We start from the raw sequence: 27,978 nt of genomic DNA, 5'->3' as shown, positions 1-27,978 counted from the left end.
TAAAAAAAATATCTACCAAAATATTGGACCAAACTATTTTTTATTTCTTGCTTTGTTAAACTAGTTTTCTTTTTACAAGGAATCTAACCTTTCCTGGGTAGGAATTAAAATCAGGTTGTCTACATTAGATGTCATAGTAAAAGCTTGTTATGTTTACTATAGGTTTCTCAGCTATGTAAAACAATACTTGTAACTCTGAAGTTCCGAAACAAAAGGATTTAACAATTTCAACAACAAAGTTTTCTGAAATATTTTAGAGAAATTTCTATCCGGTATACTAGACCATTATTTTTAATTACGACTCTATGGTCTTATACTAAGTAACATAAAAGAGCGAAAAGCAGCAAGTTTTGTACTAGACAACAAACAATTTATTTCCTTTAAATATACAGAGAAAATATAAAAAGAACTTACGGTAATGTTTATAAAATCCAATATAGCCACCAAACGTTCTATCACAAGTCCGAATGAATAACGTTACAATTAAATTCCAGTGTTATTTTAATAAAATATAAATATTTAATGTATTGACGTGCCCGCAGTCTCGAATATGCTCATATGTATGTGACCTCGATTGTGATGATGTGTTAAAAGTGTTTTCACATATCACAATAAACAATAGCATAATCCCAAAATGTTCTTGTCTGAAATAAACTATGAGTCCAAATTAATGTTCCAATCCAAGAATAATTTTATGTGCACCTTGTATTTCCAGTGAATAATTCTACCCAAAGTGAAATTCTGAAAACAAGAATAAACCTGATTCTGCAAAAGTTGTTCAATACTTGAATGAGTAATTTCTCAAGTTTATAAGATTATATAAAATAAAACGCGAAACAGAACAGAACTAGGATGAGGGTCAAAAGTTCCTTCCAAGAATACCAATGTCCTTGACTAAGAATAAGATAAACATGTTTACATTAAAAATGATTTTTAAATACATAAATGATTTTTAAATACATAATCCACTATATTTGGAAAATATTAGCTATGAATTACGCTGTTCACAAAATCAAACATACTGGTCAGGTTCAACATATGCTTGATTTTGGACATTTATACACAAAATATAAATATAATTATGGTGACAAAAATAAGAAACAAAACAAATTAAGTATACGTAACAATAAGTACATGCATGCATACATACACACATACATAATACATACATAGATATATAGATACGTACATATATTGACATATAAATACATACATGCATACATACATACATACATACATATATACATAAATACATACATACATACATACATACATACATACATACATACATACATATACGAATGACATACATAATTTGGAGGCATCCTGGCACCATTCTCTCTGTTTATTCGAGTTACGTGAAGGAAAATGTGTTGTCTTGGTTTGGTCAGATGTTTCATGGTGTAACTACACAAATAGGTCCTTTAGTACCAAGTCAAACTGTGTCAAGTGCTTTGCCCGAAGACTCACTTGATGGTAGCTGCCCCCGGCAGATCTGATGGTAGCGTTCAGACCTGCACCATTTTGGTCATGAGTATGGCACGCTAACCACGGAATTCCTCCATAATACTTCCTGAAGATTGCGTACCACACCTCAGCCTAACATTCAAACATTTTATTGTGGTCAGTTGCATATATCAGCTTCGATTTTGCTGTACATTGTAGGTACTGAAGTCCCATGTTAGGGCCGATTAAATTTGTTTCTTCTATTTGTCCAGTACAAGTAGTTTTATAAAATTCACTTGTCTCACATATGTTTTCATTTCTCGCAAGTGAGAAGTATGCACATAACTCCATCAAAGAATAAAATCAATACATCTACAACATACTTATTTTGTTCAAGGTCTTGGTTTTATACATTATGCTATTTTGGTCATAGATGTTCTAGAAGCTACGTTTGAAAGAATGTTCATGCACATATATGTCATCTGGGCAACACAGAGTCAGCAGTACGATATCAGTGCCTAGGATACTGTTAGCTATAACTGCAAAATATTATTTCCCTCAGTGTCATCAATTCCAGCCAAGGGTAATTATAGCCCAAATATTGTAGGCATATTTGACACTTTTGGTGCAGTACAGTCCGGCTTGTATATATGTGGACACAGTCGCCTCAGATTCCTATGGCAGTCTTATTTTTATCCTTACTCATTCACGTACATTTTTCACCGTAAGATCTTCATAATTATCTTTCTTGCGAAAATAAGGCTTCATCCTTACGGCTATGAATTGCCTCGATTGACAACAATAGTTTTTCTACCAATTTGAAAATGGGAGTTTTTCAAAGTTTTCTTTGGGAACTTTTACACATATAGTAGGAAAATGGACAGATTTTGGCACTGGGAATTGGGTAGAATTTCTGGCTGCAAAACAAACCCAGAAACATGTACAACTACAGGGTTCATAACATATATTTGTGTAGTTAAAATACAAGCACATCTCCTGAAGTAGAGTAATTGTTTAGCTTCAGGAACATTGCACCTGAAATGTGTATCCATTGAATAAGCGAATAGAAATGTAATCGTTATTGTCATTTAAACAGCGCAGAATATAATATAACATTAATGTTGTTAAAATGTCTTGCAGTAGTTTGATCGTATTGACCTACTTGCTTCAAATAAATGTGATCCACTCTTGAGCATTTCGGTTGACTAAACAGTTTTAGCAATCCATTTAAAATACTAACAACAAATTATGCCTGATGTGCTTGGATTGGCCGATATCTCAGATTTTCAGTTCCAAGTGCAGTCAAATGGTGATTAGAAAGCGCGATCGTGCTACAGGTATAAATGACCAAGTATGAGACGTGTAATATATCACAGGATGCGAATAATTAGACGGAGAGAAGGAGACCCGAATGGCACGAACGGTTAGACAGAGGCACATACGTAACTGAAGAATGAAAATGAATATGCTTGTCTGACTTCTTAAAAATAGGAAAGTGTAAATTTTCAGGTTTCAAAAACAATAGTCCAGGACGCTGCGCTATGAGATATGATTAGATACATTTAAATGCAACTTATTTATTATGTACCTAAATATACGCCAATCTATACATAAGCAAAAGAATTTTCTGGCTCTAAACTTGAAAACAATCTTGACAAAAAAGACAAGTAACTGAAGCAAGCAATGAAGATGTCTCATTTGTATAGTCAATTCAAAATATAAAGACCCATCATTCTCATTTAATCAATTATGAAGGAATTTGACACTAATGTCTGTAAAATACATTTCAGTAATTTAATTACGTTCACTTGCTTGGTTGAAGTTAATGTGTGAACCGCTCGTGATTATCTGGTTCCAATACACCAAATTTTGTAAGGCCATTTAAAACATTGATAACTAATCCCACCTGTTGTTTTGAATTGCAGATAATTTGGTCGCTAAGATGAAAATGCAGTCAATATTTATTTTCACACGCGCACAGGCAACTGTTATCAAAGGCCACTTATGGTATCTCCGATATGTCACACGATGTGAATGCTTAAGTGAAGAGCGGTAGATTTTTGAAGGCATAAGCAGATAGATACATGTAGATAAAGTAATTGAAACATGAAAATTAGTAGGACAAATGTACTTTTTCACGACGATCATTTTGGAAAATGTTACTTTTTTACCTAAATTAATATTCTATAACGTCGAGCCAAGAGTTTTCACAAGTCATACATTTAAATACAAATTAAATCTTATTTAACTATAGATACATATCTACACCAAGCTAAAAAAAAATTAAAATATTTGTTGACCACAAACTTCATAGCATCATTAAAAATAAGCTAAATTCCACTGAAATAGCTACAAAAATAATACATAAAGGCACAGGGGTAAATGGTACAAGCCCAGAATCGCTAAATCAAGGTGTTAATATTATGAATAAGTACACATGTTAAAAATTTAATCCGACAATTTAATATATTATTTTAATTTAAAGGGCAAGATTATCGCTATTGCAAAACAGCGGCGAGAAGAATTATTGAGAAAATAACATACTTGTTGACCTTAGCCTCCATTTTCAAGCTTACAGAGAAAAATGTAGCAAATCAAATTAATACTTTCTTACAAACAACTAACTTCATACAGCAACACCAGTTAGGCTTTTCATCAAACTACTCATTTCATACTGCATTGATATAGATAAATGATAAGTGGCCTAAACGCAGACAGACCAAAAAACGCAAATTAATCTTATTTAGATCGTTAGAAAGCATTATACTTTGTTGACCGCAATATACTTATCAAAAAGCTCTTTTGTTACACTTTCAGTGAAGAAACAAATACGGTCTTATCTTAGTGGCGGAATGGAACAAGCGCAGCTCACCAGCGCTCTATGAATTCCTGGTTAAATAAAACGTGGTGTGCATCAGGGCTGATTTTTTTCTTATTTGTTATGTCTTATTTCTCTTGCGTATTAATGAACCTCCACTGCATGCACAGAACATTGAAACTGATATGTATGTAAATTATTCAATATTCCACATATCAGGATGAGACAGTAAAACAATCCTAGGATAACTGCAGCATGATCTTAATCATATTTTGTAAAAGGTGTCAAAACAATGTAATGCATATGACTTCCAACACCGCCACTGCATTGCTATTAGGATCATCAGACAGGTTATCCATTCAAATATATATAAAGTAAAGCGTTAAAGGTTGTAAGACTCCTAGAAGTATATATTATAACTCAAACCCATCATATACAGTAGATAAAATATCTGACGGTCTACCTTACAAGCTAACAGTATGGCAAAGACTGAAAAAATGTCCACCGTGTTCGAGAAAACTATTCGATTCAACTTAAACGGTATCATAAGCGAAGCTGTGCTTGCAGAATGACCTAAGAAAAATTAAGAAAATAATAGACACCAATGGTGGGTACGTGGAAAATGGTTGAAATTTAATTTTATAATTGCGTTGGGAATAAATAAATTTATCTAATGAATTCGTTTTCTTCTCTGCATAAATTACATTTATTTTCAAGGAATCCAATTATTTTGAATATCGCTGAAAGCGTAACTGTAGCCGTTTCATTACAAATCACATGCTTTTTGCACGTGAATGTTGTTATTGTGCAGCGTCATTTCTTCTTAAAAACAAAACATGATAAACTATTCATTCTGTGATTCCACTGAAAGGAATGCTGAATTTGCTGCTCATTACTGAGTAAACATCAACGTGCCATTCGAGAATTTAAAGTTCAGTTGCCAGCTATGGAACCTGCTTCTCCATAATGAACTATCTGAAACCAAGTTCGCTTAGTTCCCTAGCAAACCTTGATTGCGTTTGTGAATAAGCGGGATAAACTACTGATTAATGATAGATGCATCAGTTGTGTTACTTTCAAAACAGAACCTAAATGAGTTGTATTCTCTGAAACAATATATTATCATTAGTAGTAGTGGTAGTAGCAGCAGTAGTATCAGTAGTAGAAATAGCAGTAGTAGTTTTAGTAGCAGTAGTAGTAGTAATAGATGTATGCAAAGGTTACCTGCACATACCGCCCAGTTTCTGCTTCTCCCATATATTGTGTGTAATTCATAAACATGTTTGACCGTATTACTAGTATATGAAGATTATAATACAGCGGCAGTTTTTTAATGACTACCGTGAAATCTCTTTCTAGTCAGTGTCGATGATCGCCATTTCACTTTTTTCTTTTTTTAACAGGAAATTCAAGGTTACAAGATCAATAGGGTCAAGCACACCTTAACATGGATAGCCATTGTTTTGACAGTTGGCCTTCTCAGACTAGTCTTCTACTGGATGCCACATTGGATGGTGATGTGTACCCATGACAGATGTTCTCTTAACCTTGCTGAAGTTGTCCTTCTTTTGGTATGCAACTCTTTCTTAGGTGATGACGAAGATGTGGGTTTTTTAATGCTTGAAATTTAAATGGAAATTTCAGACCTTAATTCCCACTTTTATTTGTTCATCTTACCTGTATTGTGCCAAAACTATCAATACAATTCAATAAAACAGTTTATTTTGCTGTTATATAGTAATTCTGAGAAAGTGATAACACATTATGCCACACAGAGAAGATACCTTGTCAGCTGTGACAAATAGTTATTTGGAGGGATGTGGCGGAATGCGCTATCACCCTTTCAAAATAAAATATTAATTTCTTTGTATCAAATATTGACGATCAAACATTACTACAACAATAAATAACTATTGGATTTGTAAAATAAAATAATATAAAAACTCTGCGCTTGATGCATGTAATTATTTTTAACCATAATGATACAAAAAACAGACGTATTATTATAAATTGTGAATTTGCAAAATAATATCTATCTACCACCCTCTGTGAGTCAATTATTGGTTTTCGAAATCCGAAATATACTTCTAGTTAATCTAGCTCAGGTAAGGTTAGATCCATGGCATAATAAGCATATGTACTATGTTTGTTTAATAAGAGGGTAGTTGCTGCCATAATGGTTAGACATCTGGACAATTTTAACTATATCATGTATTAGCTCAGTGTTTAATAAGTTCAATATTTTTTTATCTAAATTGTGTGATATGTTGCCTATAAATTAAAATACATGTTATTAATAAAGTGTTTTAAAGAATTTACAGATAATGCTGTGTACATGCTGTTATCTCTGTTCTGGCAATTCATCAGTCGCTGTGGAGTTTGGTACTTGAATGGAGATAGCTGTGTAAAAATAATTCAATTTATTGTGTGCCAACGATGTTATTTACATCATGGTTAAAGATTTATTCCAATGTGGTCTTTAGACATCGATCGTTTCCTTAATTTATCTACAGTTCCCAGCCATTACCTTCACTTCAAGGATAATGATCAGAATTGTCATATGTTTGACATTGAGGGATTCCGCTTCTTCTGTGCCTGATGTAGGGTCCATTCTCCTCAACACAATAGTGTGCAATATTATTAATATATAAACCTTTATGGTTACACAAAATTAGTACCACAGTATAGGTCCAATGACGTCAAGAAAGACAATTAAATATTTAGGTAAATTATTAGACCTGATGGTAATTATTAAGCAAGGCTAATAATGGCTAATTTAAACCTCGACTATAATCTTAATATGATTTCGTCTACCTAAGGATAAACAAATCCACCTTTGTTGGATATGGGGACAAATTTCCTACTCATGCTATACATCTAGGAAGGGTTCAAAAAACTAATAGTTTTGTAAGTTGTAATAGCTTGTAAAGGTTCCTAATTGCGTTGATTTTGGAAACCTGAGTTTTCTGAGGTGTCGGAAACCAGGAAACCTTGAAGTAAACTAACATCTTTAAATATTTGACCTGAACGTTTGCATGTGTTTGAATCTTGTGAAGGAACTTACTACTACAAGGTGGAAGTTCTGCATCATTCAACATATAGTCACGTATAAGGAAAGTACATTGATATATCCAGACCTTAGCTAACCTGGTTTCATATAACCTTTTCAGCAGCTGTCATATAATTTGTTTCTCTTGTATAGGATCAGTATGAACAACGGTTTGTATCACAGATAGAGAATGTTACCAGGGATGGAACCAAGTAAGTGTTTGCTTCTCACCTTGTAATGCTAATGTGGTGTGGAGATAACGCCACAGATCAGAATCGGACCCATTATAGCATGAAACATCATTACAAACTTAATTGCATAGCTTAAATTCAGGAATCCTGACGTTTTTAAATTAAATAATAAACCAGCTTCAGAACTTAATGTGTTATTGCTTTAAATCATTAACATATTGTTCTACTTTGTATGAAATGTTATAGTTAATTTTTTACAAATGCAGTCATGCCCATCTGGCTACCTGAGTTCAACTATTTCACCCCACTGCACTACGTGAATTCTATATATTGTAGTCCACATTGCTACCTGAATTCAATATTTTGTAATCTAATGGGTTACCTAAATTTAGAATTGTGTAGCTTACTGGGTTATTGGGATATATTACTTTGTATATTATTCATGACAAAGGAACTCATGGTTAATAAGGTAAAGTACAATGTGCCAAAGTCCTTGATACAAATAAGACATCGGCAAGAACAATGCAATCAAGTTAGGTCTTCTTCAGTCATATAGTTAATGTATACATAATTGCCCTGTAAGCATAATATATTAACTTAAAACTTATTACAAGATCTAAAGATTTATTTTCTATCTAAGACCCTTCTGTAAAGTGAACCTTACACATAGATAGGCTACATTTAGTGAATGGCTATTTGATTTTGTTACAGCTGCCGACACTGATTGTTGTAGTAGTGTAGATGTTTCACACCAGGAATTTTTACAGACGCTTATATGATCCCAAATTAGTATGTAATAAACCATGAATAATAAATTACTATTAAAAAGTATATATTTCTATCTACAGGGTGTTGGTGATAGGCCCACCAGAGGTGATGTGCCGGAAGACCGTGTCGGAAAGTCAGGATTCCGTTCTCCTCGATAATAGAACATACCAGGTATTAAGCAAACAATTAACTTATCCAGGAAATATTTGCATCAAGATTCAACAAATGAACATAGAAATACATTGTACAATTTACAATCATGTAGCTTTATGATATTAGGAACTGTGTGTGTGTGCGCGTGTGTGTGTGTGTGTGTGTGTGTGTGTGTGTGTGTGTGTGTGTGTGTATTAAATACTGTAAAGCTGATAAAAAGTGAAGAATACCGGAATGAGTAAATTGCAACTGTTCGTATATTGTATGCGCGACGAGCTCTTACGCTCGGGGTAATTAAGGAAACATGTATATAGTTATAAGAGGTAACGGTGGAAATTAATGTATATTTTCCACCATGAATAGATAATTTATAAGATCCGTGGAAAGTTCAGGTAATAAATGTTCGGAAAAGATTTAACGAATGCATTACATTACTGAATCCTTACGTGTTAAACATAAACGTGGTTTGGAAATAAAAATTGAGCACATTTTTGATTGGTTGAAACACACATAATAGTCTAATTCAGTTAGCCTTAACAATTACTGTTTCCAAAGTACACATTTTATTGGACAATATTCATGAAGTAGCCTATAGAATTTCCTGTTTCATGTATTTAATATCATGTGATATTTGGTTCCAAAAATGACTATAACGAGTAGAATAGACTTGATTACGAATTTAGATTAAAACCAGAGATGGTAAACATCCGTGACAGCCAGAATAATTGAAAGAAATAGGATGTAAATAATATAGAAAATAAATAATAAGTTTTGATGGGACTCATTCAAGGGAAGAGTTACAATTACGAGGAAAACTCGAATACATTACATCGGTGTTTAGGTAGATGTATTTAAATGTAAATATTCCGCTGAAAGTTGTGAGCAATTTCTGCAGTGAACTTGTATATTATTGAGGGAGAGGTGTGGATGCAATGTATCTCTGGTAAAGCCAGATGTTGGACTTTAATATTGTTAAAAATCATTTACAGTATAAATAGTTGCGTTCTACCCCCAGCCACGAAACGGTCTCCAACCTGGACTCGACCGGGTGTTTAGTTAACCCTCCTGACCCCTGTCCTATTTCTGCTTTATTCATTCTTGTTATTTGTCATGTCTGACAATTTTATTCAATTTATATAAATAACAAGGTCATTCATTAATATTGTGTATCCTATATTTAATTCTTGTGTATACATTTGTTGTTTTTATGTACCAAGTCAACTTAAAGGTTCATATTCTTCTTAAAATCTCTCTAATTTGCATCTTGCTAAATTTTTCTCTTATACATGCATATATTTAAATTATGATATAGTTTAATGTATTTGTATAAGTTGTTTTCAATGAAGATTGAGTCACTCATTTTCTAAATACTATTTTAAAATATATTATACTTGTGTTGGTATTGATTTTCCGTTATAAATAGCTGCTGACGACTGAAGACTTCACATTTTGAACTGGGAAGTTTTTGTTGAAACTAGCTTGTATAAGCATGAATGCCTTTAATAGTTTTAGCAGTTGTAAGTGCCATTGTTGATATCATCTATATGCAATCCAGTTGATATAACACACCGTTTAGTATGAAGTAGGGCTTTGGCCCCAGTGATCAACCTTGGGGTCCATGCCACCCGTCCTCGCCTCCACCATCCATGGCATAGGTAGCACATACGTGACCGGTACATGTTTGTCAATTGTAATTATTCACGTATGTGTCCCAGTATATCGGGTAGAGTCTCGTACGCATGTCATTGCCCCAAGAGTTCAATTCATTGATAGTACACGTGATTTGTCATAACTGATGTGCCTATCAATACATGCATCATGTGCCTATCAATAAATGAATGTATTTGTAGTAGCAGCTAATATATTTTCGTTCAGTACTACACGCAGACAGGTCTGTATTACTTATTGTAACTACACTGTTTTAGTAACTATACTGTATCAACGGAGGTCATGTGTTGATTTTCTCTACAACAATGTCTCAATAACATGAAATATGTACTGTCTGATGGTTGTGCGCTAGCAAAAAAGGAATTCATATTTGAGTTGTGAACATTTTCGTATTGACGAAATGATGTGGTGGTTTACACAGAAATGTCAAATAGAATTCTGGCGATCAATTCTCAAATTATACAGGTAATGATAAAAAAAAATGTATGTCACTGATTTCTCCGAATAAGCAACACGTAAACTGACCCAGTGTGGTGATGGAACCGTATTTACAAACTAGGCTCATGCACTAATCATTAGGCTTGATCCGAAAAAAGCCAACGCAACTGTTGCTGAGGATAGTTTTAAGATGGTTAACATGGAATTGATTGTATGTGGTTGCACCATGGGCCAATGATGAACCGCGTTATAATGTTTTAAATGATTTTCGAAAAGTGTTGTGTGATAAAAGATCGTTGAAAAGAAATACTGTTTGAACCGTCGACTTCTTTTCCACCATCGATGAACCGCCTATAATTTATGCTTTTGTTCCAAATAAAGGCAATCTTGGTGTGTGTGTGTGACGATGTAATACTTGAGAACCATGTAAATCCCGAACAAATATTTTCCCGATGTCGACACAAAAACAAGGACGTTGATTTTGTACTCGGCGATACGCACACGTGTTTAAAGTGATTATGACAAATTTAACATGCAGATGATATCTGATAGCATTCAAGTTCATGGTCTTTGAAAATTTCATTAGACTTGGTGTGTGGAATGAATATCCTTACACACTAGCTCGGATTATCTTGGACCCGCAGTTTTCTCACAAGAGATTAGACTGGAACTCTCAGGGTTAAATATCGAGCTGGCTTGGACATCAATTTAAAAATATAAAAAACAATCATATAAAAATAAAAATGTCTGGAAGTGACATCAAAGTGGAGTATGAAAAGCGACAATGTAATGCAGCTCAAAAACAGCCAGAACTGATTCAAAATGTGATATAAGGCCCCAAAAATGTCAAAGATATGTTACATATGCGGCAAATTGAAAGAATGGATCTCACAAATTGGTTTGAACAAACAATGGCGCCGCTGACTAAACACACAAAATAAATTGTTGAACATGCCGTGGATATTAAAAAGGCCACAAGAGCAAGTGGCAGAGCTCAGGGGAAAAGAATAAGCACTGGGTCTAGATTGTAAGAATACCAAACTCACCAAATATATCAAAAAGGCCAACAGAGGAACTGTATTGAGACAATCTCGCACTTGGCAGAGGCAGACGAAAAGTAAAAAAAATAGATTGATGAAATTAGAGACGCCACTAATTTACTTGGAAATGGTACTTATGCACTTTTTAAAGACGTGATAAAGGCATTTGATCAAATATCAGACGTGCCACAGGAGTACAGGTCAGAGAGTCAACCACAACCGCAGTAGCTCGCAAGGCGTTATTTGTGCGTGTCTCTCATGGCAGACCTCCCAACTGAAAGAGTACTTGATAAAATGCCATCAAAGATACATGATTAACACATCGAAAGAGAATTGCCCGAAATCTTTTTTCAGGGACTTCTTTGAAACGAAACATGCTGATGATGAATTATGGGATCATTTTGTACGAATTTATAATGCATTTAGGACTTGGATGACTGGAAAGTGTCAAGCGATATGAAGTATTTTTATTGAACTATCATTAACTCAACGAGTGATTTAGCCACAGAAATTTCATCCTTAAGACTCCGATTTCTGCATCTGTTAATGTTAATAAATCACGCACACTTACGATCGCACTTCAGTCAGTGTGAGTGTATTAAAGTTTGCCTAATATCCGATCACAGCCGTTTTGTCATCTGCCTGCAATAAATAACATTTATGTTTTCATCACCCCGAGAAACAACTTGAGTTATTGTGGAACTCAGTGATGAGTTCCTACGAATAATTTCTGTATTGATTGGAAATCACTTACATTGTTATATCCGTGAGCATGAGCTCACATTCAGCTTCGTGATTTGACATTGAATCTCCGCAATATTTAGCCATCATTGGATAGTCGTCATTAAGAGCAATGCAATTCTTGGTTGGCCTAATAATATTCCCGAAAATAACAACCCTGATGTATCACAACCAACTCGATGCCAGTTTAGGATCATAGCATGTGCACGTGAAAACGCTTAAGCACGTGAAAATGCTAAGCTCTCACTGCAGCAGCAGATGATAAATTTCTCCGGAATTGTTTTTATAATGGCCAAGTGGCATATACCGATTTATACATCTCAGTTAAGTTCAGCAGCGAATATTTTACACCAACTTTGACTGAAGTGAAAAGAAAAAGATCTATCTCGACTGTTCTTCAGCAATGATGCGCTTATTCGGGTAAAGTTATTCTGCAAGGACAATAGTTTGATGTAAAAGATGCTGATGTAAAAACTGTATGTTTTGGAAAGAAATAGACGAATAAACCTCTATTCCGAATAGTTGTCAGCCACAAAAAGCAGTCTGAATACAATTAGTAAATTGTATTCTGTTGGATTCGAGTATAAAAACAATCAGTGCTGCTGTGTTTGAGACTGTGCTGGTAGAAATGGAAAACCGTTGACATATACGTGCACAAACAAGAAACAGCGCGGATGTAAAACAAATCAAAATTGAATTAAAATCCCAAGTATTGATCGAAAACACATCCGCTGCTTTCGGCATGTATTGATCGGTACCACAATTATGACTATGAACGAATAGTATTAAAGGGCTGGCTTTTGCCCCCACTGGATCTATTAGGACACTAACAGTACGAGACTCTGTTCTCCTTGACTGGGGGTGTTCATAATTAAACTTGCTAAACATGCAACGTTTGCCGTATGTGGTAATTATGCATGGGGATGTGGTGGCGAGGACGGATGGCAGGCATCTTCCTACAGCCGCATACGATATTACCAAGGAATAATGTCAGTATTCACTGACAACGACTCAGAAATTTATATACATGAACACGATCCCACACTCATCACCGTGAATGCCTTTGACTCACCACAATATTAGTCAACATTATACCGTCGTCGTTAAGATCAGTTCTTGGCTGATCCCAACGATATGTCCCAAAAAAGAACAATAATTGCTCAGTGCAGGACTTAAAGGGATTGGATATCATATCCCGCCTGACATTGAGAGATATGCCACAACAATGAAAGTCAAGTTGGTTACGCTTTCAGTTGCAGTTATGAAAGCAGGTCTGAAACGAATGACATAGATATTCAAGGCTATATTCTGGTTTGGGTTTTCACAAACCTAAATTGCTAAATTCAGAAAGGCAATCAAAACGATTGTGTGGTCACACTGGAACTATCTCAGGCAAAAGTATCTAGACATGACACAGTGTGGTTGACACAAATACAGCTCGTTCAGCTTAATGCGGCCAAACACAACAAACCTCATTGTCACTAACATCCAAATCAGAGGTGACACAAATGTAATGGAACGGTGGAATATTTCCAGCATTGTTGGTGGTAGCGGTTTCAGCGATTGCAACAAGCTGCGATTTTATTGTCTCTTGGAACTGCATCAAGGACGGCTTTGAAAAAAAACACGAAGTTGGCTGCCGCATAAGAAAGGAAACGAAATTCGATTGAAGGAAGGAATCTTCGAATATATTCCGCCAAATGTGTTTGATTACCCGGTCGCATAATATTACTACGTTGACCAGTCTATTGACCAGTCTTGATTTACTCGCGTTGACAAAATCGATCAAACATTTTTGTGGTGTTTTTGTGCGAGATGAACTTGTACCTATCGTTCGTGCCACTAACACGCGAAACCAAAACCGTTAAATTCGATTTGACAAGAAGACTTGGCAGACAGTGTCACGTACATGGTAGCATCACAATATTGACTCGTAAAGACTTGCATCACCAATCGAAGTTGTTAATTATTTAAATAGGTACGGACGACAACCGGTGTTTTATTTCATTATGACACTACTAAATAGTTTAGATGGTCCCATATGCATCTCTCTTGTCCTTGAAGCGTTTCCTGCACTGGAGCATTAACCAGCCTCGCAAACATTTATTAATTTCACAATAAAGTATGTTTAATATTATATATAAATACCTATTAACATTTACGGACGTTATCAGCTCAATGACGTGGTGCTGATGTAGATCTGAGCAGATTTGCCACTAAAGCGGATTTGTCTGAGTTTACTAGTCATGTTGTTTCTGGTGTCGATCTAAGTAAGCTTGTGATTTTTTGAGTATCACACTGGAAAACATAAGAAATCTAATGATGACATTTAATACATTATAAAGGTGAAAGGCGATTTTACGGTAAATAATTTGGCTGCGTTCACTGAGAAGACTGGAATAAGAGACAGCGGCGTGTCGGTTGTGCTTATTACAGGCTATGTTGATACAGTCAATGGTGGAATGAAACAATACGAGTATCAGCAGATCTCTAAGGTTCCCGCACCAGCACCCGTAGTAACTCCTTGGAGCGATATTTAAAATATAAAAAAAACATTAATCAAAGAGAACGACGAAAAATCTAATTTCTTTTCTTTGGCAAATTTTCGGTTTAGTGTTTACATTTGCTAAACATTCTTTGACTGTTCTAAAAGCATCATAATGGTGCGCTAGTCCGGATAATACCTGTTCCTGGCAACTGTAACTGAAGGCACTTGCGGCAAAGTAAGAAAGCTGAGAAATTATAAGCAGTTTGCTGGTGCTGAGTATGTACCAGAGATGTGATGCCAGACAATGACGTTTTTACTTTTCACACAGTTGCATTCAAAGTATGATCAGTCGCCGGAAATGAAATTCAGTTTGAAGCTCTCATTGTGTATCCGGATGGATGTTTTATCGTCTTTAGCATTAGTATTCAATATTAGATCTTATCATTGCATATATGCATAAGCATATCTGACCCCATTGATCTGGCTGCAAAATATAACAGCGGGGCATTTAATCAACTGGCAGCGGATGTTAATATCGCTAGCAATTTTGTTCTACTTGTTGATGAATATCTACGTTAAAGTGGCGCTACAAACCATCGCAGGAACCATTATATAACTTTGTTTAGGGTTAAGTAGAATAAGCCCTGTGGAACCACCTTGGCGTACCACATCAAACTCGAATCCAGACCTGAATCATCGAAGTCCACGTTAAAACTCATAAACGTTAACTGCATGAGAGGAAGCGAAATGAAGATGTAATTTTTGTCCATTATGGCAAAGTGGCATTCACTAATTTTCCACCCCTGCTGAATTCATCAGCGAATATGTTACACTGACGTTAAATTGAAACGAGAAAGATCTCGACTGTTCTTCAACACGGATGCACCTGCTGGGGTAAGAGTTATTGGGCAAAGACGATCGTTAGATATATAGATGCTGGCATAATCAGTGCCTTTTTAACAAACAGGACGCAAGACCTTCAGAGCGCACAATCGCCGGAGATTTAAGTATTCAGAGGGAGAGTGCTTATTGCGCCTGTGCTGATGATGAGACCGGACAATGTCTGCCTGGTATTAAATTAAAATACGCTATTGTATTATTAATAAAAGAACTATGATGGTCCCTCTGTTTTACCTACGTGAAATTCTAAATGAATATTATCTGGTGTCTTTGGTGGTGTTAGCAAATTAATTTAAATGCTACAACATTACTAAGATGTGTGTAATTCGATGTTTGGCAAACAAACAAAGTTGTCTCAATACAGTCAGCAAACTGTATTAATTTGCAATCTAGGGTAAAAAAATTAATGCGGCTTAGTTTGAGAATGTGCTAACAGAAATGGAAAATCACAGACACTAATGAGCAAAGATAAAACGCAGCGTGGATTTATAACATGTCAAAGTCGAATGAGAAGTCCATGTATTGATCTGTAACACATTAACCGCTTCTAGCAGTACATTCCTTCATTGTGCTGGGTTGTATTGATTGGTACGACATTTATGATAAAGCACAAGCAGTATTAAAGGCTGTATTTTGCCCCCAGTCTAGATCTTGATGTAGTGATATCCCTACTAGACCAAAGACTGGGTAAAGTGTGTGCACAAATAGAATTTTTAAAACATGCAGATATCACTTATGGGCAAACTATATGAAGGGTGCGGGGGCGAGAACAGGTGGAAGCGACCCCAAAAAGGGTCAATGGGGCTAAAGCCCTACTTCATACTACTCACCCAGCTAAAAACCAAACAGGTAAAATTGGTTACCTCCATTACAGTCACATCCTGTGACAGAAGTCGATTGTGCTTCCTGTAATTTATATCAGATTCCGCTAAGTTTGTAAATATTAACCAACTGTTATTGATATATTTACAGTATATATATATATATATATATATATATATATATATATATATATATATATATATATATATATATATATGGCATGGTGAGAATGTACTAAATTGTATTGGATATGTTTCAGGAAGGTAAAATATAGAACAGTTCACTAAGCTGAAGCCTGAATAATTAGCTCAAGGTCATTTTGTTGTCTTGTTTGAAATCTTTCTTTGCAATAACTAATCATGCTCTGAACGGTGGGATTGAGTACACACGTTGTTGTTGCATTGAAATGTCAACGCAATGGAAATGAATTGAAATTGTGTATCAGTTTTATTTCTTCTCCAGTTTATCTGGAATTTTTTATTCAAGTCGGTACAAATTTATGTTAGCATAACTGTTATCAGTTTTGTAAGGTCATGGATTGGAAAAGAATGTTGCTCAACCTTTCCCTAAGATCTATTTTAATTTTCCTTTTGCATCCTGAAGGAGGATAATTACTGACCATGTCAATGTATGTGCAATTAACAAGGTATCCTCAACCAATGGTTCTAAATTGTTTCTTTGTTAGTAGGTGGCTCAACCTGCATTGAATCACATTATTTATACTTTATGCATTCAAATATATCTCAAAACTCCACACAACTCCAGCTATTGAAATACATTTTTGAATAATATATATTGAGTAAAAATCGAACTTCAAGGAAACGTCACAGCTGACCAAAAATCTAGCCACTAATATCTAATAATGATTGCTTAAACATTCTCGTTCAAGAGATAAAGCAATAACCTTTGTTTCTGAAACAGACATCGTTTTGACTTACCTCAGCTTAAATGAATTGTGTTATTTCATTCGACTTATCTTACCGATTCAGATTAGCATAATTAGCTGTTCTGCAGCATTACCCAAAGGACTCGGGAAATCAAACAATTATTGCTATTGTTTGTTAATAAGGACATTGTTTGCATGAAATTGGTTTATATCTTACAGCCCTTACCTGTTAATTTCGCTATGATAATTAAATATTTAAACTGCCCATTGCAGATTATAGGCATATCATGTGACACGAACAAGGTCCATCACACACCATTTTGTTTCTCAATAAAATAGACTGAAACTACTACATTTACATAATCTACAGGGGCGATGGGAATGTGTCAACAATCATGTTTTTTTCACCAAAATACTTCTTATGATACCTAGTAGGTCCTAAATTAAAATAATACAAGTCATACATTCAATAGGGCTTCCACGACGGATTTCTTGACAACTTTATTGTAACTACTCCCAATAACAATATGATCATTATGGCATAGGTTTAATAACCAAAAGACTTGCAACAATGTCTACTTTATCCTAATGAAAATGGTACCAATCTGACATTCAATGTGTTTTGAAAATCTTTTAATCTTTGAAGAATATTAGAGATGGTTTGAACACTCAGCACATAAATGGAAGAAATAGTTTTATCTTGATTACGTTGAAATTCCTTTAGCATAGCATAGTCTCAGTTACTTTTCTAAAATACATTTTAGTGCTTGCTTTAATATGGCCATTTTTATTTGCTGATTAAACACTATTGCAGGCGAGCAATTCATAATATTCATGTCATTTGTAAATGTTTAGTGTTCTTAGTTGATTGCATGTTACATGTTGCACACAAACATTCAACTTTACAAATCACTTTCAAGTTATTCCTTGCTTAAACACTTTTCATGACTGCATTCTTGCGTGTCCAAACCTACCCTATACATGAGTTTCACAAACTCTTTTCGTTTTGGGGCATATCCTTTTCTATGCTAGCAGCAGGGGAGGGGTATATTAATCAAATTGTGGATCCATGTGCCTGGCTGACAAGTGGCCTTCATCCAATCTTGTTAGTGCAGCTAGTACCGCACATTTTGATGGATAACGATGAAACATAGCAAATTGGCAAACGACTCTTCTTCAACAATCAGGTTGCCGTTATTGTGTTTTTTTTTTAATTGCATAACTGTTTATACTGCAGCCTCGTTAGAACAGGTAGTCCCAATTTTCGATGATATATATGTGACTCAATCTCGATAGAACAACTAGCCCCACATATTTCGATTGATTGCCATGAAACGTTGTAAACTTGATAGTAATCATATGAAGATGCGCTGGTGGATAAATCATTTTCCTCCCATCAGTTTTGTGGAGCTTTTGCCCTTTTTGCCTTAAGGCTAATGCGGTGTGCCATATGTTACGATATCAAAGATAGAAAACCAAAATATTTTGTCAAATTCAAAAAATAATTTAATTTCTTTGAACAAGAAGTGAAAATTTGAAAGGAAATTACGACATTTTAAATTAAATTCCAAATGCATTCCAATACTGAATTTGCATATATGTCAATAACCTGGAATGTGATAATCTGCCAACAGTATTGATTTTTCGCAATGATATAATCCAAAATGCACTTGAATAAATATTCACAATAATTCCAAGACGATTTTGTCCTAAATTTATGAGCACTTATATATCCTTCGAAAACAACTAAATGGATTATTCTCCTAGACCAATGTTATGATATAGAATGAATTATTCTGAAGTAAACATTTAATTAACAAGCGAAGGCACAATAACATAACCAGGAAGGGAGATATTTCCCATCTTATTCGTAAACACTTTGCTTCTAGAATATTCTTAATTTCAAACAGGAACAATACCTTGAACTCAGCATATGTAACAACCTATGTATTACTTTTTACATAATAGTCACATGGGCCTCTAACCTCAATTTCTGACCAAGGTCAACCACACAGTAAAGATATACATAACATGAAATATGGTAAATATTATGGTTATCTCCTGAAGATGAGCGCATCGTCAAATCATTATTTTCCTGTAGCTTTGTAAACCTTCTCCCTGTTTGACTTGCAGCTGAATCGCTTGAAAACAGTCTCCGAGAATTAAATGGATCACAATAAAACGTCCAAAATGATATGTGTATGTGAATGTGTGTATATCGACAAATCACTGTGTTCCTTTTTGTACGGTTTCATCGGTCAGCAATTTCAAGAACACAACTCTGATGTTAAATATTTGTTATATGCCAATTTATTATTGCATTTATACAGTAAGATCTACGCTATTTACATGAACACAAGGGTCACGCCAGTATATTGTCATCAGTATAACAGTAATTTCTTAAATGTTTCTATCAATAGCTGCATTTCTTAATTAGACCTTTCTCAGTAAAATTAAAGGAAGCCTATATTTATCACATTGTCGGTCTATCAGTCAGTTGGTCAACACGATAACCACAAAATGTTTGATTTCAACCATATTTGATGCAGTTTTATAATGATGATTGCTCAATAGAGTTTGATTTTCATCTTTATATGTCATCACTTACAAAACGTATAGCCCGTGATTGTCCTCCTAACGTTTGGTTTTTACAGCTGAACATTATCGAGGATGCTAGATTTCAACCATGGCATGCAACTTTATATTCCTTACACTTTGAATGAGCATGGTTTTCAGCACTGCACAACCTCATTGCAATAATGTTACCTCCTGATTGCATGTTCTCCCGCCTTTAGTTTCCATATCATAACCGCAAAGGTTTGCTGGATTTACCTAAACGTTCTGTGCAGCTCTGTAGTATTAGACGTTAAATGAGCATTCAGTATCAAACTTTAGCGTTCCTACTACCCCAGAATGTCTATTTCCTTCTAAAATTATCATTCTGAATCCTACTATCCCTGAATGCGTGTCTCCTTTAACAATCATCACTTAGAGTTCCTTCTACCCCAGAATGCCTATTTCCTTCTAATATTATCATTTTGAATCCCTACTATCCGTGAATGCGTTTCTCCTTTAACAATCATCACTGAGAGTTCCTTCTACCCCTGGATGCCCATTTTTTTTCTAACCTCCTTTCCACCATCGGTTTTTCTGTGTAAGGCCATGAGAAGCAAATTGTAATGAGTTCAGCCATTAGTGATCAACCCTTTGCTAGTAGCTCTATTGTTTAGAATTTATTCCTTGAGTCCTTTAACAACTTTCATAATTTACAACTGAGTTTTAATTCAATTGGTTTAATGTGTTTACTATCTACCTGTAAATATGGTAGTTGTTTGTCATTTTGCCCAGAAGGTTTCTTCCTCGTCCATTTCGTTCATTGTCATTACAAATACTTCAATGCTCCCATTGAAATTGAAGTTAGGACAGTTTGGTTTGCTTTACTTAATTTATCATGATGTATATAAAGTAACACTGCTAAATGGCTAATAGCATGTACCATAATTCTAGCACTTAGCAATCTTTTAATATTTCTTTTACGTTATTACACCAGTAACTGATCTAATGAAGAACTGTAACTGCACCATACACATCTTTGTGGTGCACGTTGGACTGTTATTCGTTGTTATAGCCACAGAAACAATATTATCATTTGCTGACAACATTGCATTTAAATGAATATAGTAAACACTGTTACTTTCTTATGCTGGAGTAAATTCGTTCAAGAAATGCACATGATATACAATACTAAAATCTTGTCTGCTTGTTATGACTAATGAAGTTCTTAAACCTTCTATTGATTCCATGTCAAGATTTACTTCTCATGCTAACTTGGGCACTGTGTAAATGTGTCATGAATCACGCCACCTAAAATACGATCCCGAAATTGTGAGAACATCCAAGTATTCAGCTCAGGCTTTTCAACAAAATCTAAACAATGATTAGTTAACATTCTATCACAAACAAATCAGACAAACAATGTTAAACTGAGTGAAAGTCTGAGATTATTTTCGATGTTTTAATTAGGTGCCTTGTCTGTACTTTATGAAATCCTTCTCGTGTTTAGACCCAGACACCACTAAACCTTCTGAAGTCTAATTGATCACAGTATTTTGGAGTTGTGTCAGTTTGATCATGAAAATGGTTTAATAACCCTCACGAGAACTGATTGCAGCTATACTGATATTAGACTAGAAGAACTTACCCGATGGTCTTTAGTTTATTGATTGTCGTACGTTGTCTGAAGTATTCTCATACGTTTGTTTGTAGGGTTTTCATTCAACAGCTTTTCTCAATTGTGAAGAATTTACTGTGCTGATTTATACTTAAGGTCAATAAAGGGGATATTTCATTTAGAAATTGTTGACTGCAGGCCAAAATCGATTGCTATACCTTCGTTTTCATGACCTTTTGTACCAATGTGACCAGTAGCCAACAACATAGAAAACGTTTGCCAGATTGTATGAGAAGATCGTGTTTCTTTATGATCTGCAATATTAATGAGTTGTCATATATGTAATATTCTGGAATGTTTTCAGTATGGAAAGGGACTCCGAAAAAATTATGAAAATTGTTTCTTAAGAGATTTCTAAGCAATTTAATGCCTTGAGTATGGCTAAAATTTCTGCAATAAAAATCGGCTTGAGATGTTGCCATTTGGTATTTTAATGGCAGTTCTAACTTTGTCGCCATTTTTCGAACCTTCTGTATACAGTGACGTTTGACTCTGACAATATACTCTGATTTCTTTGTATTCATTCTTAAAAGAAGAGTATTTGTTTGGGAACTGTTTGAACTCACAAGATCAACTAACGTTTTAGGATGTTTACGTAACGAAAGGTTTCTTCATACTGACATAATGGTGTTACTAAAAAGAACACTTGTTATATATAGTTGGTCCTAAATGAAAACGATGATTACTTGACATCCAATATAGCCACCATAGTAACCATCTTACAATCTTGTAATTACTTATAATGAGCGGAATGTTACACCGACAGGGTTTTCATCAGACAAACTGTTATGTTGTTTGGTTGGCCCTAAGTTAAAATGGCTCCACATGGATATCCAATATTTCTCCGACCACAATTATTTTTGAACGCTAATCATTACTTGTCATGAGAGGACGGTCAAATCAGCATGAAATTTTCAATAAAAGACATTATTATCCATTCCGAAAATGTTTTTTTTTCAAATATGCTATCAACATATCTGTTTAATCATCCTTAAAGTTTAATTGTACTCCCATTCCAGTTGAGATAAATAATATTAAGCAGTATTTATGTGTACAATACAACAATCAACGCTGAATTAATACTTACAAAATGTATACTATTTATTAAAAATAAGTATTGACTGCACTGCCCATTTGTATTATTATGGCAAATAAATTTGTAAAGATACAGTATTTGTATAAGATATTAGCTAATCTTTTAATACATTTAAGACTTCATAAATACTGTACCCTTTATTTCTATTTCAGGATGGAGAAGTGCTTCCTGAGAGTATTTCGTTTCAAGTTTACGTATGTAAAGAATGATTTTTTTTGTTTTTCAACATAATCAGGATGCATTGTTTATTTTATGCAAATAGCCAGGTGCTTCAATAAGTATATTTAGCATATTTGCTAAAGAATAACGCACATTTAGTGGCTAACATAATAAAACCAGTCTTTCTCTTCATGATGCGCTAGATGCTCAAGATAATCATAAAACTTTGAGTTTGAGTGTGAGATTGAGTTTTCAACGACAGCCAATCCGAAACGAGCTTTCAAAAATAATCTATTGTTTGATTGGTCAAATACATGTCAAGTTCAAAAGTTCTATGACTTCAAGTTTTTTTTATGATTTCATGCCAACAGCACATACTCAGAACTAACCCAGTATTCTTTAAATTTTTTGAGCAAGAAAGCTAAAGGTCAAGCTCAAAACCCCTTACTTGATCGTGACAATGGACTTGGTCTTCATGAATGAAATTTAGCAGGCTGATGTTAAGACAAGGCTGTAAGTTATACGACTCGGACTTTATTCTACCTAAGCTACTGATATTCAGGATGTTTTGCTTTGAGCTAGAGCTTGACTTTATGCTCATAAGGCTTGGCGAGTATGGGGTCTGAGGAATATAAATTTCGTGAGCTTACGTTTTGTCTTAAGAAAGTTTGGATGATATGGGTTTTGGTGTACATACAAATCTTGAGTTTCATGCCCAGGAATATTGGAGAGTATGAGATCTATGGATTATAAATGTTTTGAGGTTGAGTTCAAACTTAAAATTTATGAGCAACCAGTCAGAACCTTAGGTTTGTAAGATCTGTTTGGACACGCTGATAATGAAATTATATGCTTTCCAGGCATGTGTATATCTGATGTGTTGTTAGACATGTGGCATAATTATGTCAATTATGCATGGCTAAATATAATATCATTGTTAAGTGGCCTCACTTAATATTTTTTTCTGCTCATTGTGGGGAGAAAAATCAGGACTCTCTCTTCTATAGTCTTCTGCCTATAATATCTAAGGCACAAAGAATTGCTTTAATATAATGCTTACACTTTATAAGCTTATTTTTATGAAATATAGTAAACAATATTTCTAAGTTCATTTTAGTATTGGATGTAACTGCCTGGTATAAGCTTAAAAATTTAGAATGCATTTATCAGAATGTGTTGCTATATGTTTATTTGTTCATATGAAGCACTAAGCTGCAAACAGAACAAAAATCTGACATTATTTAATGTGCCAGCAATTCAACGTCTACAATATTTGGATGACATACTGCAGAACTACCTCCTTATAAGATATACCATTTAAAAAAGGCGGTATAGCCATGGCTCCCATTTAATTATTTAATAATAATATTTTATATAAAATGCCTCTATAATAAGACAACCTCACATAAGAGGCAGTCCACTTTTATGGTTGCCATGAAGAGCATCATAATGAGGGAATGGCCTAAGTAGAATGATTATTGTAGACACTGATTGGCCAAGGCATATGTTAGCAGATTTGTGTTTATTATATTAATAATTGTGTGCACGTCACAGAGAAAACTATAAGATAGATGTGAATTTGCAATAGTAGTTAATTGCATGTTTCATTGCTTATTTGTTGTGTTAATCACCCTAACCGATATAATGGGCATTTGAATCAATTTCGATTTTTCTACATTACGATTTGAATGAAACCATAGGTTGCAATGTTTGATTAAATATAAGCCGCTTAGACAGGGAAATCAGCAGAGAAGCACAGCAGCTGTTTTAGTATTCTTCATGCTCTACATTGATATTATAAATGTATTTTGTATAGTTAATTCGTATTGTTTGTTTGTTATTTTTTTTTTTACTTTTTAATTTCATGACATGTTGTGCCTTATGTAAAGATTTGTTTTGTAGCTGACCTTCTTCAAAATCAAGTTCATTGAATACCTGACCATAATCGTTGGTGTTGCTCTTATCATTTTGTAACCAACTAATACATAGCTAATATTTTCTCTATGAATATGGGTTTAATAGTAGGAACATTATTAATATAAGTAGTCAGATTTATCTCGGTCTGAGTCAGGGACATTTTATGTACCACGTTTTTCTTATAATTGTTGTCACAGAACGTCTAATTATAATTAAAATTTTATCTTGTTTACCTTTGGAACCCTCCAGAGTGAAATGTTCCCTGAGTTGATGTTTTTGTTTTTAGTAAAAGCTTATTGTGACCTAGGTCAAGAAGAGGAGTTTATATTCTTGTTTCTAGAAAAATATGTATCCCTGCTGTAAGATGGGAGAGTAATCATTTGCATCATTGCTTTGTTCAATATTTAATTTGGGCTGGAATTTATTTATTCAAATTATTTAATTCAAGTAATTTTTCTCTGAAAAAATAAAGTGCTCAAAATTGACATTCATGAAATTAAAGACATTGAATTATAGTGAATTTAAACCAGCATTATATGATTGTGATTCACTAAAAGACTGTTGGCACATCGCCACAACACAGACCACTACAAACAATCAACACCTTTAGCGTTGGATTTACTTTGGAATACCACTAATGATTATTCAAAACTTTAGTCATTAGGATTTGTGTTGAAACTTCTAGGTGCATTTGCTATTTAACTCGCAATATCGCAAACTAATTTTACATTTTCACTTTGTATTCTAGTGAAATGAAGTATTTCTTGAATTTGCAAGACTTGCTGGTTCTTACATTTTTCTATCACTTATTTTTTAAACCATTAATGTTATATCTTGCAAGTCTATTTATATCCTAAAATAAAATAAATCAGAAAATCTAACAGAGTTAATTAAGATCTCTCATACTTTTTATGTCAGTAATAGAATATTTTATCTTTTACATAATATCGGATATTGTCAACTTTAAATGTGTAAAAGTTTTTATTTGATATGTTATAAAGTTTAAAATATAAACTGAATTTGAATTTTATCTAGGGCTTCATATTGATACTAGCAATCTAACATTTCGCTAGCTACAATTAACAAATTGCTAGCTAAGAAAGATGAATTAGAAGCTTATTGCTAGTGATATGTTGGTATTCAAGTCTAAGTTTCATTCAATATAATAGTGCACAAATAATATAACCTAATTGTTGCTCGCTTAAAAAACTACACCGGTCACAAACCTGATCGCAATCAAAAAGTCATTTTGTAACCACAATATGTGATCATTTGCACAATGTTTATCATAAAACATGCAATATATCTTATTTTATAAGACCTTTTCTAAGATTTTTTGTATGGTGTATTACATGTCTACTTTGTCGAATATATATCAATTTGTCTTATCATAATTTCATCTCGTATATAGTTTCTCCAGGACAATCGTCAGCTTGTAGAATGAGTTTTCTCTGACTAAATGAAAGAACAATATTGAAGGAACAATTTTTTTAACCACATGTCTGCATCTCCATGAAAACCCTGCTGTATTCAATTCATGTTCAATGAATACATTGGTTAATATTAATCGTATGCCAAACTACTAGCTAGTAATCGTGAGATTCACCTAAATGCATGCTGTGATGATGCAAAAAAATCTATATTTCACAGGGAATAAATACTGTGCGAATCATTCATTTAGCTACATGGTCACTTCGGGAAGTATCCGAATTCTTTTCAAATCGAAGTTTGAGTTTTCATTTCGGCAAATGTAAATAGTGATACAAGCCGCACAGGATGCCTGAGAAAGCTATAGTCATGAATGACCTGGAAAAAATGAATCTACAGTTTATTTTAGAATACCTAAGTTGACATTGATTTTAAACATTTTCCAGTGATCATATTTGAATTTGAATGTTTGTATTAAAAATATGGTAGAAACGTTTGTTCTGTTTTATGAACCTAATAGCTATACGATCCTACAATTTTGTACAATATGTTGGCATGCTGCTTCCAGGTGACTTTACCAGATTATAAATACTTACATGCTGATGAGCATATTCCCCATTAAAATGCACTTTAACGCGTCCTGATGATATTTAAGAGGATGATACAATGATTATACAGACGGTACTTTTCTCTTAACAGTTCATATATATATTTGTGAGAATTATGCATTGTTTTAAAATTAACTTGAATTAAATAATTTAACGAAATAAATTCAATCCGAAATAAAATACTGAACACAACAATATAACGACTGATTCTACTAGATTAAGACCATGAATGAATAAATTGTCCAGTAACGATATTACATAGTACCCTACTTGACGTCAGATCACAATGAGCACTTTATAATAAAACTATTACCTAATGGATAATTCCAATCTGGAATGTTCTAAATATTTACGAGATAAAATGTTACTATTAATTAGAAGGCCTGTTACTAAAAGTATAATATAGAACTTGGAATATGTCAAGTACGCCAGAGGAATCCCAATAACCTAGACCCATACCCAAATAAGAATGTTTACTTCTATTGATACTAAACACATACACATAAACAATATTTTAGCTATGTATTAGTTGCCTAAATAATTTTAAATGATCAATAGTTTAGGACAAGTAAACAATAAACTTGATTTTGGGCAAAGTTAAGTCTAACATGCAATGTTACATGTTAATGAACTTTACAGTGAATCTTGGATTATTGTGTTAAAAAAATAATTTAAATATGTTTGTAAAAAATCAAGATAAACGGATGAATTTGCACGTTTCTGCGAGAGATTAAAAAAAGTCTATAAAAACGCTTTGATCTTGTGGTGACAGGCTTATTTTAACCAATCTCACATATCCGGCACTTACTTACTTTAAGAACCCATTATATTCAGAAGAAGTCGTCGATGATGGTCACAAGGAAGAACCTCTTTTGAACAGACACCAAGCAGATTGTGATATGCTGTATAAACCGATATCGGAAGACAAAGTTGTATACAGAATATTTAGACTCAAATCTGGAAAGGCTTGTCGTGCAGGAGTGATAGGCAGATTTTTCAGTAGTACTTTTTAACAATCTTTATTCTTTACTGGATCTTTCCTAATTGATGGGGGAGTAGGTGTTATATGGCCACTAATTAAAAAGTCCTCCTTAGATTATCCTTATAATAAGGGGTAGATCGTTGGATAAT

The 27,978-nt window shown here is 34.0% G+C and overlaps 1 protein-coding gene across 3 annotated transcripts in view; it reads left to right on the top strand.

Annotated features, from left to right (window-relative positions):
- Window positions 1-27,978, top strand: part of LOC149797110 (polyamine-transporting ATPase 13A3-like) — a 214,818-nt gene that overhangs the window by 10,968 nt on the left and 175,872 nt on the right. For all 3 annotated transcript variants that reach the window (XR_016421772.1, XM_089961780.1, XM_089961779.1), the window contains exons 3-6: window positions 5,668-5,835; window positions 7,467-7,525; window positions 8,353-8,443; window positions 22,888-22,929. Coding sequence is in view for 2 of the 3 variants with exons in the window: in XM_089961780.1 (XP_089817906.1) it covers window positions 5,668-5,835; window positions 7,467-7,525; window positions 8,353-8,443; window positions 22,888-22,929 (360 nt within the window). In the remaining variant the exon portion in view is untranslated. The remainder of the gene's footprint in view (window positions 1-5,667; window positions 5,836-7,466; window positions 7,526-8,352; window positions 8,444-22,887; window positions 22,930-27,978) is intronic.

This window comes from Sinohyriopsis cumingii, chromosome 6, assembly GCF_028554795.1.
Source record: "Sinohyriopsis cumingii isolate HCF-2022 chromosome 6, ASM2855479v2, whole genome shotgun sequence".
NCBI classification, from domain to species: domain Eukaryota; kingdom Metazoa; phylum Mollusca; class Bivalvia; order Unionida; family Unionidae; genus Sinohyriopsis; species Sinohyriopsis cumingii.
Note: the sequence above shows the minus strand (reverse complement) of the source record. Positions and strands in the feature narration are given on the sequence as shown.